Genomic DNA, 13,298 nt, shown 5'->3' with positions numbered 1-13,298 from the left:
ATAAGATACAATAATGTATATGAAGACATTGTATTTTTAATATATATGAAGAGATTGTACAAATGATTATTGGAATAAGATGATTAATTTCAACTTTGTTTATGTGCAATGTACAAATGATTATTGGAATAAGATGATTGATTTCAAGCTTGTTTATGTGAAATGTAAAAATGATTATTGGAATAAGATGATTGATTTCAAGTTTGTTTATGTGCAATGTAAAAATGATTGTTTATTGATGATTGATGTCTAGGTTTGTTTTTGTGCAATGTATATAAGTGTCTTACCAATTTAGGCCAAGAACTGCAATTTGTGCAGCAAAAAACAACATTGTAATCGTTTACAAGGACCTTGTAATCGTTTACAAGGGGCTCGTAATCATTTACGCGAGTCTATTTGGTGTTTTGGACATCCTGTTGCATTGAAGGAACCACCTGTGGTAACATGGGGGACCACTGGTGATTTTGTGTGTTCTTGAAGGAAAGTTGACTAGTCTATACTTCTACATGTTGTATAAGTGTGAGTGTGTGGTTGGAGGTGATGTTTGGGAAACCCCATGATGGATAAGGGGACCACCCAGGCTGATAAGATGCACCTTGGTGAAGTCCTATAACATGTGGCACAAAAAAGAGCCTTGTAATCGTTTACAAGGGGCTCGTAATCGTTTATGCGAACCTGTTTTGTGTTTTGGACATCCTGTTGCACTGAAGGAACCACCTATGGTCACGTGGGGGACCACTGGTGATTTTGTGTGTTTTTGAAGGCAAGTTGACTAGTCTGTACTTGTACATGTATAAGTGTGAGTGTGTGGTTGTAGGTCATGTTTGGGAAACCCCATGATCGAGTAGGGGACCTCCCAAGTCTGTACAAGGCACATTTTGACAGCATACATAGCAGAACTTCACTTCACGCAACATTCTCAACATGGGTGGTCCCCTCCTACATCATGGGGGACCTAGAACATTAAGTTCAACCCTTCCTCCCTCAAGAACATCAAATTACAATTAAAAGCACTGGGCTTGGGTCAAAAGACAGTGTTATTCAACTGTGGTCCCCCACGTTATCACTAGTGGCTCCTTCAGTTCAACAGGTTGCCCAAAAGCTTGTTCGTTTACAGCCTTCTTGTAAACGATTACAAGGCACATTTTCACAGCAGAGGTAGCAGAAGTTTAGCTGTGGTCCCCTACGTTTTCACTGGTGGCTCCTTCAGTTAAACAGGTTGTCCATAATTTAAGTTAAACTCGCATAATCGTTTACAGGGCCATAGTAAATGATTACAATGCACAATTTAGCACCATTATCTTCACCAATTCAGCTAAATTCATCAAATCACAAGCATTACTTCATTTTTTTCTCACAAACATTATCACTTGCAAATCAAAATATAAAGCACTTCAATAACAGACACAATAAATTTGCAGTTATCAATTACATAAATAGATGGAACCAAACATGCATGTTCTATACATTGAACGAAATAGGTTTAATTACAATGTCCTATTCTTGTCCTAAGAGTGAAGTCTAATACAATAATTAGTCATTTTTCTTTCTAACTACTACACTTGCGGTGTATGGTGTCCTAAGTGTTTGACTCTTATAACGCCTTCTTGATCCAATCCTAACGTACGTCTTCAACTGTGATTGGTTGTTGGACATTCCACCCGGTGCGTTTGGCGACATTCCACCTTGTTCGGTCTTGCACATTTCACCTGGTTCGTTGCTTGACATTCCACCAGGGGAAAAAAATGCACTGTTACTGTTAGTGAATGCTTGTGGACGTGCAGGACTTTGTTCACCATCATCTTTAGTTGTGCTTTTAGTTCTTCTTCTGGCCTTCTCTACCACCAACTCTGCCTCTACGACATTGATCTTCCTTTTAAGCTCTTCAATTATAGATTTTTGCTCCTCTACACACATCCGTCAAGTGTTCGTTCAAAGTGCAAACATACATCGTTGAAAAATAATGACGAACCATCAACTGCTCAACGAAAACAACACAAATGTAAACACAAAAGGAAATAACCAAAAAACCCAAAAGGGGTCGAAGAACCGACAAAGAAACCAAAAACCCAATACCCTAACGACAACATCAACGGAAAGCAACACGAAACGAAAAACCCAATACCCAAGCCGACAATAAAAGGGTCGAAGAACGCATTTACCTTGCTCCAACGAAGTTGTTGTCCGAGGCTTCCCATTTCGACCAAACTGCGACAACAGAGAACAAAAACCAAATGTGAGACAAAGAACACAGGGGGAGAACGAAAACGCAAGGGGAGAACGAAATGTGAGAGAGAGAACGAAATCTGAGAGAGAAAACATAATGAAACAGGACAAGGGTATAATTGGAACGAAATTTTTTTGAAACCCTACTCATTTTCCCTGCCAGAATATTTGAAAAAATAAATAAAAAAACTAACCAATTAGAGCTTGACAGTTGTCGGTGTCAAAAGTGTGTCAAAATATAGGTGTGAAAATAATGGGACCCTTTCTCTAAATAGAAAGATCATGTAATTGTTCTTGCCCGCGGAACATTGAAGGCCAAGAAAATAATATCCTACATACAAGCCTTTGACTTGTTCAGAAAAACATAACAACTTGGTTTAATATCCCTGTTCCATTTCAAAATTGAAGTATAAAATGGTGACAATTCAAACAATAAAAACACACGCGAACACACACATATATATATATATATATATATATATATATATATATATATATATATATATATATATATATATATATATATATATATAAACGATTATATTGTGCTTGAAGATTTACCGGTTACCTGTAGATCTGTCTTCAAGAATGAATATCATGAAAAAGAGGCAAAATGGTCGTTGTTGGAGTATTCCACGAGAGGTATTTTGTTAATAATCTTATAGTCTTCACTTTGCTCATCAAATAATCTTTTTATAAACTGTTCATGCATATCATAAAGATAAAGCTTTTCAAGATGCTTCAAGTTTAGTATATCTTTGGGGAGCCTTATCATTTGATGGCATCTCCCTATCTTCAATACTTCAAGACAAGGAACTTTTCCCTTACCAATCTCTATGGTCTTCAAGTTTGGCAACAATCCTAAGTACAAAACCTTCAGTTTCAACCATCCATTACCGAAATGCAACCTTTCACCTTTATATGCATCATACAACTCAAGGTGCAACAATTGTGGCAGGTCCTTAAGGTAATGTAATGGATCTTGCTTTAGATCAGACCACTTCAAGTACAATCTGATAAGATTTGGAAGAGTTGATATCCATGTTGGAAGTTCTCCTAAACGCCCATATAGGTAAAGGCGTTTAAGGGACAATGGAGGTTTTAAAGATTGTAACTTTAGCATGCCTTGTTTTCCCAAAGCCCCAATGCTTAGAGAACATAGATTGATCATGTGCTCTATAGAAATGCACAGTGCTTCACCATGTTTTGCTTCTAGCTTTATAATTCCCAGCTTCCTTAACTTCGTTAGCTTTTGCAGTCCCTTTACTATTCTACCACCAGATACATCTAAATATGATAGATTCTGCAATGATTCTAGATTTTGAACTCCTTCACTTAACCTTAGTCCTTCTAAACAGTAAAATTCTGAACTTTGATAACTGACATAGTAAGCTAGGAGATGGCGTAACTTGACAAGCTTATCGATCTTCACTTCATGCAATTTAGTTTGTTTTAGGTCTAGAGTCTGCAGATTCACTAGGTTTCCAATGGACTCCGGAAGTGACATGATGTTGGTGTTCCTTAGGCTCAAGTATTTCAAGTTCAATAGATTTCCAACTTGTTCAGGAAGAACATCAACAGATAGACATGCATGAGACAAGTCTAATCGAATCAGAAACTCAAAACTAGAGAAAAAATGGTTGTTCACCTGCCACTTCTTAGCATCATCGAAAACAAAACAAGACCTAACTTTTCCCCAGTTTTGGTCTCTTTCCATAGTAGCAGAATCATTCTTCTTTATAATTGATAAACGCCTATGAAAGAAATCCATGTTGGAGTTCACTGGTGTCCTTACATCTTCCAATACATGACAAAACATTTGGTCTTTACAAATACTAGCTATGATCTCATGCATGAGGTTATACACATGACAGCTTCTAGGTATTCCATCAAAATCAACTCGTGAAGCATGAACCAAACCTCTACAGATTAGTTCAGCCATGTATTCACCTCCAAATTCCTCCATTGATTTGTTCTGGGTATCTCCTTCTACAAAATCCTCTGCTACCCACAAGCGAATAAGCCTCTTGCAACTAATGGAATAGCCCTGAGGGAAAAGGCCAAAGTATAAGAAGCATTGTTTGAGGCGATAAGGAAGTTCTCGGTAACTTTGCAACAATACATGTCGGACCATTTCAAGATGATGGTGACTTCGCAATAATGAACCAAGATCGTCACGTACCCTTCGCCATTCAATGGCAGATTTCATAGTGGAAAGGAGACTAGAAATGGCCAGAATGGCCAGTGGCACACCATTGCATTTTTCCATGAATTCTTTGGACAATTGACTTAACTCAGGGAATTGAACATGCTTAACCTTCTGGTGAAAGAGCTTCAAAGCATCTTCTGAAGACAAAGGTTCTAACTTGATTTTTTCAACAGATGTATCACTTCCAATATTATTTGGAAATTTATCACGTTGTGTAGTGATAATAACCCGATGTTGAGGTATGGCAAATTGGATAACGTCCCAAATTTTTAGTTCCTTCACATCATCTAACACGATAAGGCATCTCTTATCTATGAAGTATTCTCCCAATTTTTCTGTAAGATTCTCCCTTGTTGCACTCCTCAATGAAGTTGATCCACTGGGATCTGCCATAAGTATTTCTTCTTTAATTTGCATTATTGGGTACCAAGAATCAGCTTGAGTCATGGTTATCCATACGCAAAAGTCGAAATCCTTCTTTCTCTTCGGCTGGTTCAATTTCCTTTGCTTGTTATACACATTCTTCACTATTGAAGTTTTACCTTAAAAAATATCACAAAATATAAATGTTATTAGGCAATATAATTTACTTGGTATACCACAATTACAATATTTTTAACATTTTTAACAAGAATTTTCAACTAATAGTAAATTTTACTTGGATTCCAATTAAATTTCAAGTAGGGATTTTTTTTATCATTTATTTAAACAACGAATCTACTATACGATTTATGTCACTTATAGGATTTTTTTTTTTTAAGTTGAATGAATGTTTAAATTAAAAGCTATTAGGGCTATTACTCTATAGCAATATTATATAATAAAAGTTGGTTTCGATGATGGTATATGCACGTTAATTTTTGGAAACAAATTTGAAATGAGTTTACGAATAAAACCACTTCATCTTTTATATCCAACCTATCTTAACTCCTTCACCTTCATCAAAACCACTTCATCTTTTATATCCAACCTATCTTCTAATGTAAGAGAAACATTTATTAATTATTGTTATTATTGTACATTTTTATTTATATATATTTTCATATTTATTTTATTTAGTGAGGTGATCTTAACCTCATTTTGTTTTATTTATATGTCTTTATTATTGATATTTATTTATTCAGTGAGGCTTCTATAACCTAATTTCTTATGTATATTTATTTTAGGGTTAAATATATTTTTGATCTCTTAACTTTCAGTCAAAATTGAAATTAGTTCTTCTTCAAAACTTTGGCCCAATTTTAGTCTCCCTACTTTAGTGAATTTAATCCTTTTAGTCAAATTTTGTTAAGTTTATTTCATATTTCAAATGTGTTTCATGATTATATTTGAGTTGTTTACAACATTTGACACATTTTCACTTAGTGTTAGTTGAGAAACGCATTTAAAATATCAAATAAACTTAACAAAATTTGATTAAAATGATCTAATCCACGCATTTCTAAATATAGGAGACTAAATTGGTCCAAAGTTTTTAAGAGGGATTAATTCTAATTTTCACTGAAAGTTAAGGGACCAAAAACGTATTTAACCCTTTATTATACTAAGTGACGTGTTCTTGATCTCATTTTTTTTATTTATTTGTCTTTATTATTGAGATTTATTTTATTCAGTGAGGTGTTCATAATCTCATTTCATTTCTTTGACTAGTATTATGTATATTACCATTTATGTAAATCTGATTCTTTTTATATACTTTGATCTTATTTACTTTCCTCAAGTATTTTAATAGAAATGATAAGTGCATTTTAAATTTAGTATTGGTACTGTGTGATTAAGGATGACAACGGGTCGGGTCGAGCACAAGTAGTGCCTATCTGCTACCCGACTCACTACCCGCTTAAAAAATACCCGCGGGTATTTTAAAACCGGCGGATACCCGTGGATACCCGCGAATACCCATAAATATTTTAAAAAAATATATATTTTTATAAATTATTAAAATAAAATTAAAATAAAATTACAAAAGATATATAAAATATAATATAAATTAAATTAAATATAAATTAAAATTTAATTTTAATTAAATTTAACCTTATAAAATATAAATTAATGCTAATCTTAATTAAATTTAACTCGATAAAATATAAATTAAATATTTATTTTTATTTTTTGCAGATAGTGGATATAGACATTTGATTGGTGTTGTATCTGACCCCTCGGTAAACACTCCTACTATATACTTATCAATTTTAAACTTTACTTGTTATTGACGTCAAAACATAACCATTTTTTCATGTAACAGCAGATAGGTCAAGAGGGAATTCATGCACTGAAGAAGACTCATTTATCTGAGAATGACCCTCTTGGTGTGTTAGATGAGCTTTGTAACATCATTGCAGATGCGTCGATGATTGTACCATAGGATTCAACTACATTTGGAAGACATGTTGAGATCTCATTGTACTTGCATCAGTAAGATGTTAAGGAGCTTGCTTTAGGGAGAGAAGAAATTAATATTACACTTGTTTACTTGTAGATGATGTAAGTTTATGAGAACTTTTTTTATATAAAATTAATTTATCAAGTTACTTATATTAGATAATTTCTTGATTTCAGGTATATGTTTGGTGTTAGTAACAAGATGGGGTTCAATGATGTATATGGGTTCATTGACCCCTATATGACTCATAGAGCTATCAAAATGAGTAACCCGGCTCGACCCGTTCTGGCCCACCACGGGTTGGTCACTTAGTGAGCCAACCCAACCCCTAGAAATATCTGAACCCGGCTCAACCCACCACGGGTTGGGGGGTAAACGAATTGGCTCACTAGCCCATTTAATTAGAGTTTTTTTTAAATAAAAAAATCACAAACTTTCTATATTCAAATTTAAACAAATTTCACTCCCAAAAAAGATGTTAAACTGAAGACAATTCAAAATAATAATAAAAATTACAATATAATCCAAATGTCATAAAAAAACACAAAAAACATACGAAAAACCTGCTCCTTGAAGAATTTCAGTGAAGAAGTGAGAGTGACAGCACCGTAAATGAGAACAAGTTTTGTAAGAGTGATTTAAGAGAACGGAGATTACTTTTTTGATATACACAGTGAGTGAAGAGAGTATTTTATTTTTTAGGGTTTCATAAATAAAGAAATAAATTAAAAAAATAAAATTAGGTAGGTGGGTTGGCGGGCCAACCTGGCCCACCACGGGTTCAACCCGCATGAGCCGGGTTTAAATGAGTCGGATTGAAATCTGACCCGCATAAAAAAAAATTCAATTTTTTCAAACTCAACTCGGCCCGAACCCATGGTGAGTCGAGTTGGCTCGCGAGTTGTGACCCATTTTGACGGCTCTAATGACTCATGAAGGAAATAGATTTGATGACATCCAAGCATACATCACCAGTTGTTTTGCAATGGGGAAGGGGATATATTTTCTCCCTTATATACTTGTGTAAGTGAATTTTGTTAACTTTAAAGTTTCATTTATGATTATAGTGTATGAAAATTAAGTTATTACCAATTTCAGGCGTCATTGGCAGCTACTTGTGATCTCCATACTGGAGAACACTATTGTATGGTTTTGTTCATTGCACAAGTTTCCTCTCAGCCCTCTTAGACAAGTATTAGATTGGTAAAAACCTCAATGTTTCAACTTTTTCTGTTATATAAATGTATGGTAAAGCATTTTTTTAATAGTTCCCTTGTAGCACATATGATGTTGTCTAGGAGATCTACTGCTAGAGCTAAAAAGCTTACATGGACGACCCTTAAGGTTTGGTATTTATTCTATATCTTGTTACATTTTGTACCATTCGAGTGATGTTACTTAATATTTTATAATTATGATGATATATTGTAGTGTAACAGACAAATCGAGTCATATGAGTGTGGTTACTACATCATGTATTGGATGATGATCACTATTCGTGCACATGTTACCAATGGATGGTAAATGGTAATATTTTTATTTGAATTTTATTTTCTTTATAGTTTAGATTTCATATACGCTAATTGAAATCATTGTGTTTTATGCAGAGATTCAATTTTACTACTTCAGTTCCAGAGAGGCCACTTAAACTCATAAGGAAATCTCTAGCTAAATATCTAATTCAATTGTATAATAGTATGTAGTAGATATTAGGATATAGTAAGTTCTAAGTTTATGCTTCTAAGTTGATTTATGCTTTGTACATTATTATTAGTTTAACTTTGCACATTTGATTGATTTATGCTTCTAAGTTGATTTATGATTACATTGAATTGATTTATGCTTCTAAGAAGTTGATTTATGATCACATTGAATGAATTTATGTTTTAATATAATTTTTATTGAAAATATATGCTTTTGCATTGTTCTAGACTGTTCTGGTTGTTAAGTATATGCAGTTCTGTTTTTGCAGTTGGGAATGTTACAGAAACATACCTATTCTTAAAAAAAACAAGGGAATGCGCATCGATTATGACCATAACCGAGGCATAAAGTCCTCTATGGCATCAGTTCAGGCCACAATCGAGGCGTAAAGTAATTCAAAAAAGCAAAAAAATAAAAACACTATATTATCTCAATTCAGGTCCTAACTAAGATAGTAGAGTCCAAGATACTGCCTTGGGGTTCAAAAGGAACCAAGGCTTAAAGTCATTCCAAAAAAATAAAAAAAGCAAAATCCTACTGTCTCGCTTGCTTTTGAACTAAAACAAAATCTTATCTCTTTTTGTCTTGGTTTACAACTCAGGCAAAAAAGAATAGACCTTTTGTCTTGCCTGTATATGTCTCGGTTCTGAAACTACTGTTTATGGGTGAAAATAACAGTTGTCGTTACACATATAACAATATCTTTTAGAATAATATAATTTAAAGTTTGAAACAAAAAGGAAATTCGAGACTACAAACATATTTAATTTATATATATTTATACAATTTCTTTCTCTTATCTAATAAATCATCCTCTTAATGAAAACTTATAGATCTAACAATGCATTTTGCTTACTCAGAATCTTCTTAAACCTTACTATTTTCTTAAAACTCTGTGAAAAGATTAGAAAATTGAAGATCAATGTTAAAGAAAATTTTGATTTATATGATATAAAAGAAAAATAAAAAATTAGAGGAACAATAATTGGTAGAAAAACAATTGATATTACCTATCCCCGGTGGGCCTACCACCACCAACAGTGGACTATTAGCTTTTGCCAGCCAATCTCTGAACTTTTGCATGTTATGTTCAATCCCAACAAGTTGAGATTCCTTCACAAAATGAGGCCTGAGGAGTTATATATTAGGTTAGCCTCTAAAATTATAAACCCTAATTACTACTTTTGTTCTTAAAGTTGCAGCATACCAAAAGATGGTGATAGTTGTTTCAAGGTTATAAATAACAAAAACTAGACGCACTGAAACTCATTTTTGTGTTCATATTTATAGAATCATCAGTATGTCAAAGGTACTATATAACTATTGGAAATTTCGTCATAGAAAATATATAAAATTGCAGTTTAAGTAGAGTTAGATAGCACCTTGGAATTGTAATGGGAAGAGCGTCTCCATGAGATGGTAGGACTTGTAGTCTTGTGCTGATACTGATTAAGAGGTCATCTAGGGTTAGTCTGATATCTTTAATCTCAGATGATATACGATGACGATGTTTTACACTTTTGATCTTCTTTGTCATTCCATAACGAACTCCATCACGTTTTGCCACTTTGAACAAATAGAGATCAACCACATCCTCCATGCGAAACATCACTTCCCTCAACCCATTCATCCAATTTTTCACGCTTTCTTCAATCAGTACCTTCTCCTCTGCATTCTTCATGAAAGGTTTGATTTGTTTTACGAGATTCTCGATCTGTTTAACATCTTTGTGAACCCCGCTTAATGTTTTTCCTTCCTCCTTCAGTAACGTCAACAAATTTTCAGCTAGAAGGGCCAGAAGGGTCACTGCATTTTCAGCCATTGCTCTTATAATTTTCTCTTCTCTCTCTGTGTTGTATGAAAGATTGCACCTTACTGTAAGTTCTGTTAATGGTTTTCACGATACCAAAAACCTTGTGTGGACCAAAACTTATAAAGAAAATGAGTCGAACGTTAAAATTCTCAGAAGTTTCTTTTAGTTAGCAAACACGTCTTCTTCTCTTAACTATCATTTCCAACTCGAGAAAATTCGTTATATTTAAGCTTCACCGTATAAAATATTATAATTAGTTTTTTCTATTTATTTATATATTGTAATTTAATCATATTTTTAAAAAAATATTGCAATTAAAAATATTGAAGAGATTCTAGATTATAAAATATATATTAGAATTCATAAAGAAAAATAATATTGTAGAGATTCTGAAAAAAGTTGGTGATTTTCACCACTTGGCTTTTATACAACTATATATCTTCCAACTTATTTTACTAATTTATATTGAATAATTTCGTTTTCATTTTAATTAAATATTTCAATTCAATATATAGTATTAAAAAGGATAGTTGTTGGTTTGATCATTTTAAATAAAATTGTAGTACATATTTGTATGGTAGTTATATAAAAATATTAGAATTATCAAAATCATAGACTAAAAAAAAAGATATTTAAATATTTAATGCAAGTTGCATTTGTGTATAATGTCGAATAGAAAAGTCAATTTTGGTGTATAATGCAAGTTGCATTTGTGTATAATGATAGGGTTTTTTTTTTATTCCGCAATACTTAAATTTATGACCATGCTTAAAATAATTAAGCCCATATATATCAATTGATAGAGAATAATAATAATAATATTGGTAAAATATAGATAATGAAATTTATGATTATATTTCTGGGTTCTCATATTATGTTATATATTAAATTCATATTTTTCTTTCTCTTCTTATATATTTATGACTAATTTTTCTTGCATTTATTATATAGAGGAATCAGTAAAATAAGAAAACAAGTGGAGCTTCTTTTTCCTATCATCCAAAGCGTGTTATTTAATTTGTTTGACTTTTCCAGTGGACCAAGACCTTTTCTTATGAGTGCTGACAAAATCAATTATATATGAGTAAAATTTGATTTTCAATAAATGTAGTTTTTCTTAACTTTATAACTTTTCTTATGAGTACTGACTAAAGTTTCTATATGTGTATAACTTTATAATTCTTAAACTTATAATTTTATAATTTTATTAAAAAAGTATGTTTATTCCAAACTTTTATATATTTTGTGTGTATACTTTAAAAATGAATTAATAGTCTTTTTAATATAAGATAACTTTTTTGGTGTTAAATAATATTTGGGACTAACATTTTAAGTTAAAATGTGTTAAATGACAATTCAAATGTATGAAAAACCACTTAACATATAATAAAAAGTTAACGTTTTAGATTAAAAAAATTATATTCATTTTTCAAAATTTGTGCAACAAAATATATAAAAGTTTGAAATAAATACGAATTTTAATTCCACCTATTTATAAGTTTATAGACTAAAAATATATTGAACTTTTAAATTTTTAAGATCTATTGAATATTTAAAAAGTTATACTTTTTCATTGAATTTATGTATTAAACTTTTTTGTTGGGTGGGAGATGTAACTATTATTTTATATGTCATCTTATCTAGTTTTGGTTACATGTTATTTTATAAATTTATAATTTTATAATCTATAATATTATAAATATATAATTTTATATATTATATTTTAAAATTTAAAATTTTATAGTTTTAAAATTTTCCAATATCTAATTTTATAATTTTAACTATGATTTCCAACTCAAATTTGTGAATTGAAAAAGTTCGTTATATTTAAGTTTGACCATATAAAATATTAGAATTAGTTATTTCTATTTAAGTTAAAATTTTCGTATGTATGTATATTTGTATAGGAATTTCAATTTAATCATTTCGTTTTAAGTTATCTTAATTAAATCTTATGAAAATATGATGTAATTTGTCCATTTTTGTCAATAGTTTTAAGTTATCTTAATTAAATCTTATGAAAATCTAATGTAATTTGTCCATTTTTGTCAATACAGAACTGATGACGTTAATTCAATGGTATTTTTTTGTTTTTTTTTTAATTTTTTAATTTTTTTTAAAATCTGTCACATGTCAAATGATGATAGAAAAAGTATAATGTGGCAATGACAATAATACATATTGAGTAAAAGAATTTCAATTTAGTCTTTTTATTTGTATTTAATCTTATTTACTCTTAATGTTCTTTTAAATTTAAGCAATTTCTTTTTTCTTTAAATTAAAATCAAATTTAAATTTTATATAGATATATAATGATATTTTTATTAAAATTAATATTTTTAATAAATAATTTTTACAATATTAAATTTTTATATTATACATCTTTTATTTAGCAACTCGGAAGTTTCTTTTAGTTAGCAAACACGGTTGTGTTTTCTTAACTATGATTTCCAACTAAAATTTCTCGATAGAAAAAAAATTATATTTAAATTTGATCATATAAAATATTAGAATTAGTTATTCTATTTATTTATATATTTTAATTTAATCTTGTTTTCTAAAAATTATTTTAAGAAGAAATATATTGAAATTAAAAATATTGGAGAGATTCTAGATTATAAAATATATATTAGAATTCATTAAGAAAAATAATATTGTAGAGATTCTAGACTGAAAAAAGTTGGTCATTTCACCACTTAATTTTTGTGCAACTATCTTCCAACTTATTTTACTAATTTATATTGAATAATTTCGTTTTCATTTTAATTAAATATCTGATTTCAATATATAGTATTAAAAAATATGTGTTTGATCATTTTAAATAAAATTGTAGTACATAGTTGTACGTATGGTAGTTATATAAAAATATTTGAATTATCAAAATAATAGACTAAAAAGATATTTAAATGTCTGAATAGAAAAGTCATTTTTTGTTGTATAATGAATTATCAAAATAATAGACT

The 13,298-nt window shown here is 30.7% G+C and overlaps 1 protein-coding gene and 1 long non-coding RNA gene across 2 annotated transcripts; both read right to left on the bottom strand.

Annotated features, from left to right (window-relative positions):
- Positions 1–1,518: 1,518 nt before the first annotated feature.
- On the bottom strand, positions 1,519–3,074 carry LOC111240773. The gene is made up of 3 exons (XR_002666332.1): positions 2,795–3,074; positions 2,163–2,208; positions 1,519–1,978 (listed from the first exon to the last, which is right to left on the bottom strand). It is a non-coding gene; the product is annotated as an uncharacterized LOC111240773 (long non-coding RNA).
- Positions 3,075–3,087: 13 nt separating this feature from the next.
- Positions 3,088–10,418, bottom strand: LOC106779171 (disease resistance protein RPM1-like). The gene is made up of 4 exons (XM_022776473.1): positions 9,905–10,418; positions 9,533–9,651; positions 3,159–4,977; positions 3,088–3,100 (listed from the first exon to the last, which is right to left on the bottom strand). The coding sequence occupies exons 1-4, from the start codon at positions 10,342–10,344 to the stop codon at positions 3,088–3,090; spliced, it is 2,391 nt and encodes a 796-aa protein (XP_022632194.1). The 5' UTR covers positions 10,345–10,418.
- Between the last annotated feature and the right edge of the window lie 2,880 nt (positions 10,419–13,298).

The sequence above is a fragment of the Vigna radiata genome, unplaced genomic scaffold (assembly GCF_000741045.1).
Source record: "Vigna radiata var. radiata cultivar VC1973A unplaced genomic scaffold, Vradiata_ver6 scaffold_352, whole genome shotgun sequence".
NCBI lineage: Eukaryota > Viridiplantae > Streptophyta > Magnoliopsida > Fabales > Fabaceae > Vigna > Vigna radiata.
The sequence above is the reverse complement of the archived record's forward strand: the minus strand, read 5'-3'. Positions and strand labels throughout refer to the sequence as shown.

Excerpts from the sequence above, each read along its gene's own strand:
- LOC106779171 (XM_022776473.1), bottom strand. The coding sequence starts at position 10,344 with ATGGCTGAAAATGCAGTGACCCTTCTGGCCCTTCTAGCTGAAAATTTG. Across the intron at positions 9,652-9,904 it reads CTTCCCATTACAATTCCAAG|GCCTCATTTTGTGAAGGAAT; the intron begins GTGCTATCTAAC and ends ATAACTCCTCAG. Across the intron at positions 4,978-9,532 it reads GGTAGGCCCACCGGGGATAG|GTAAAACTTCAATAGTGAAG; the intron begins GTAATATCAATT and ends ATATTTTTTAAG.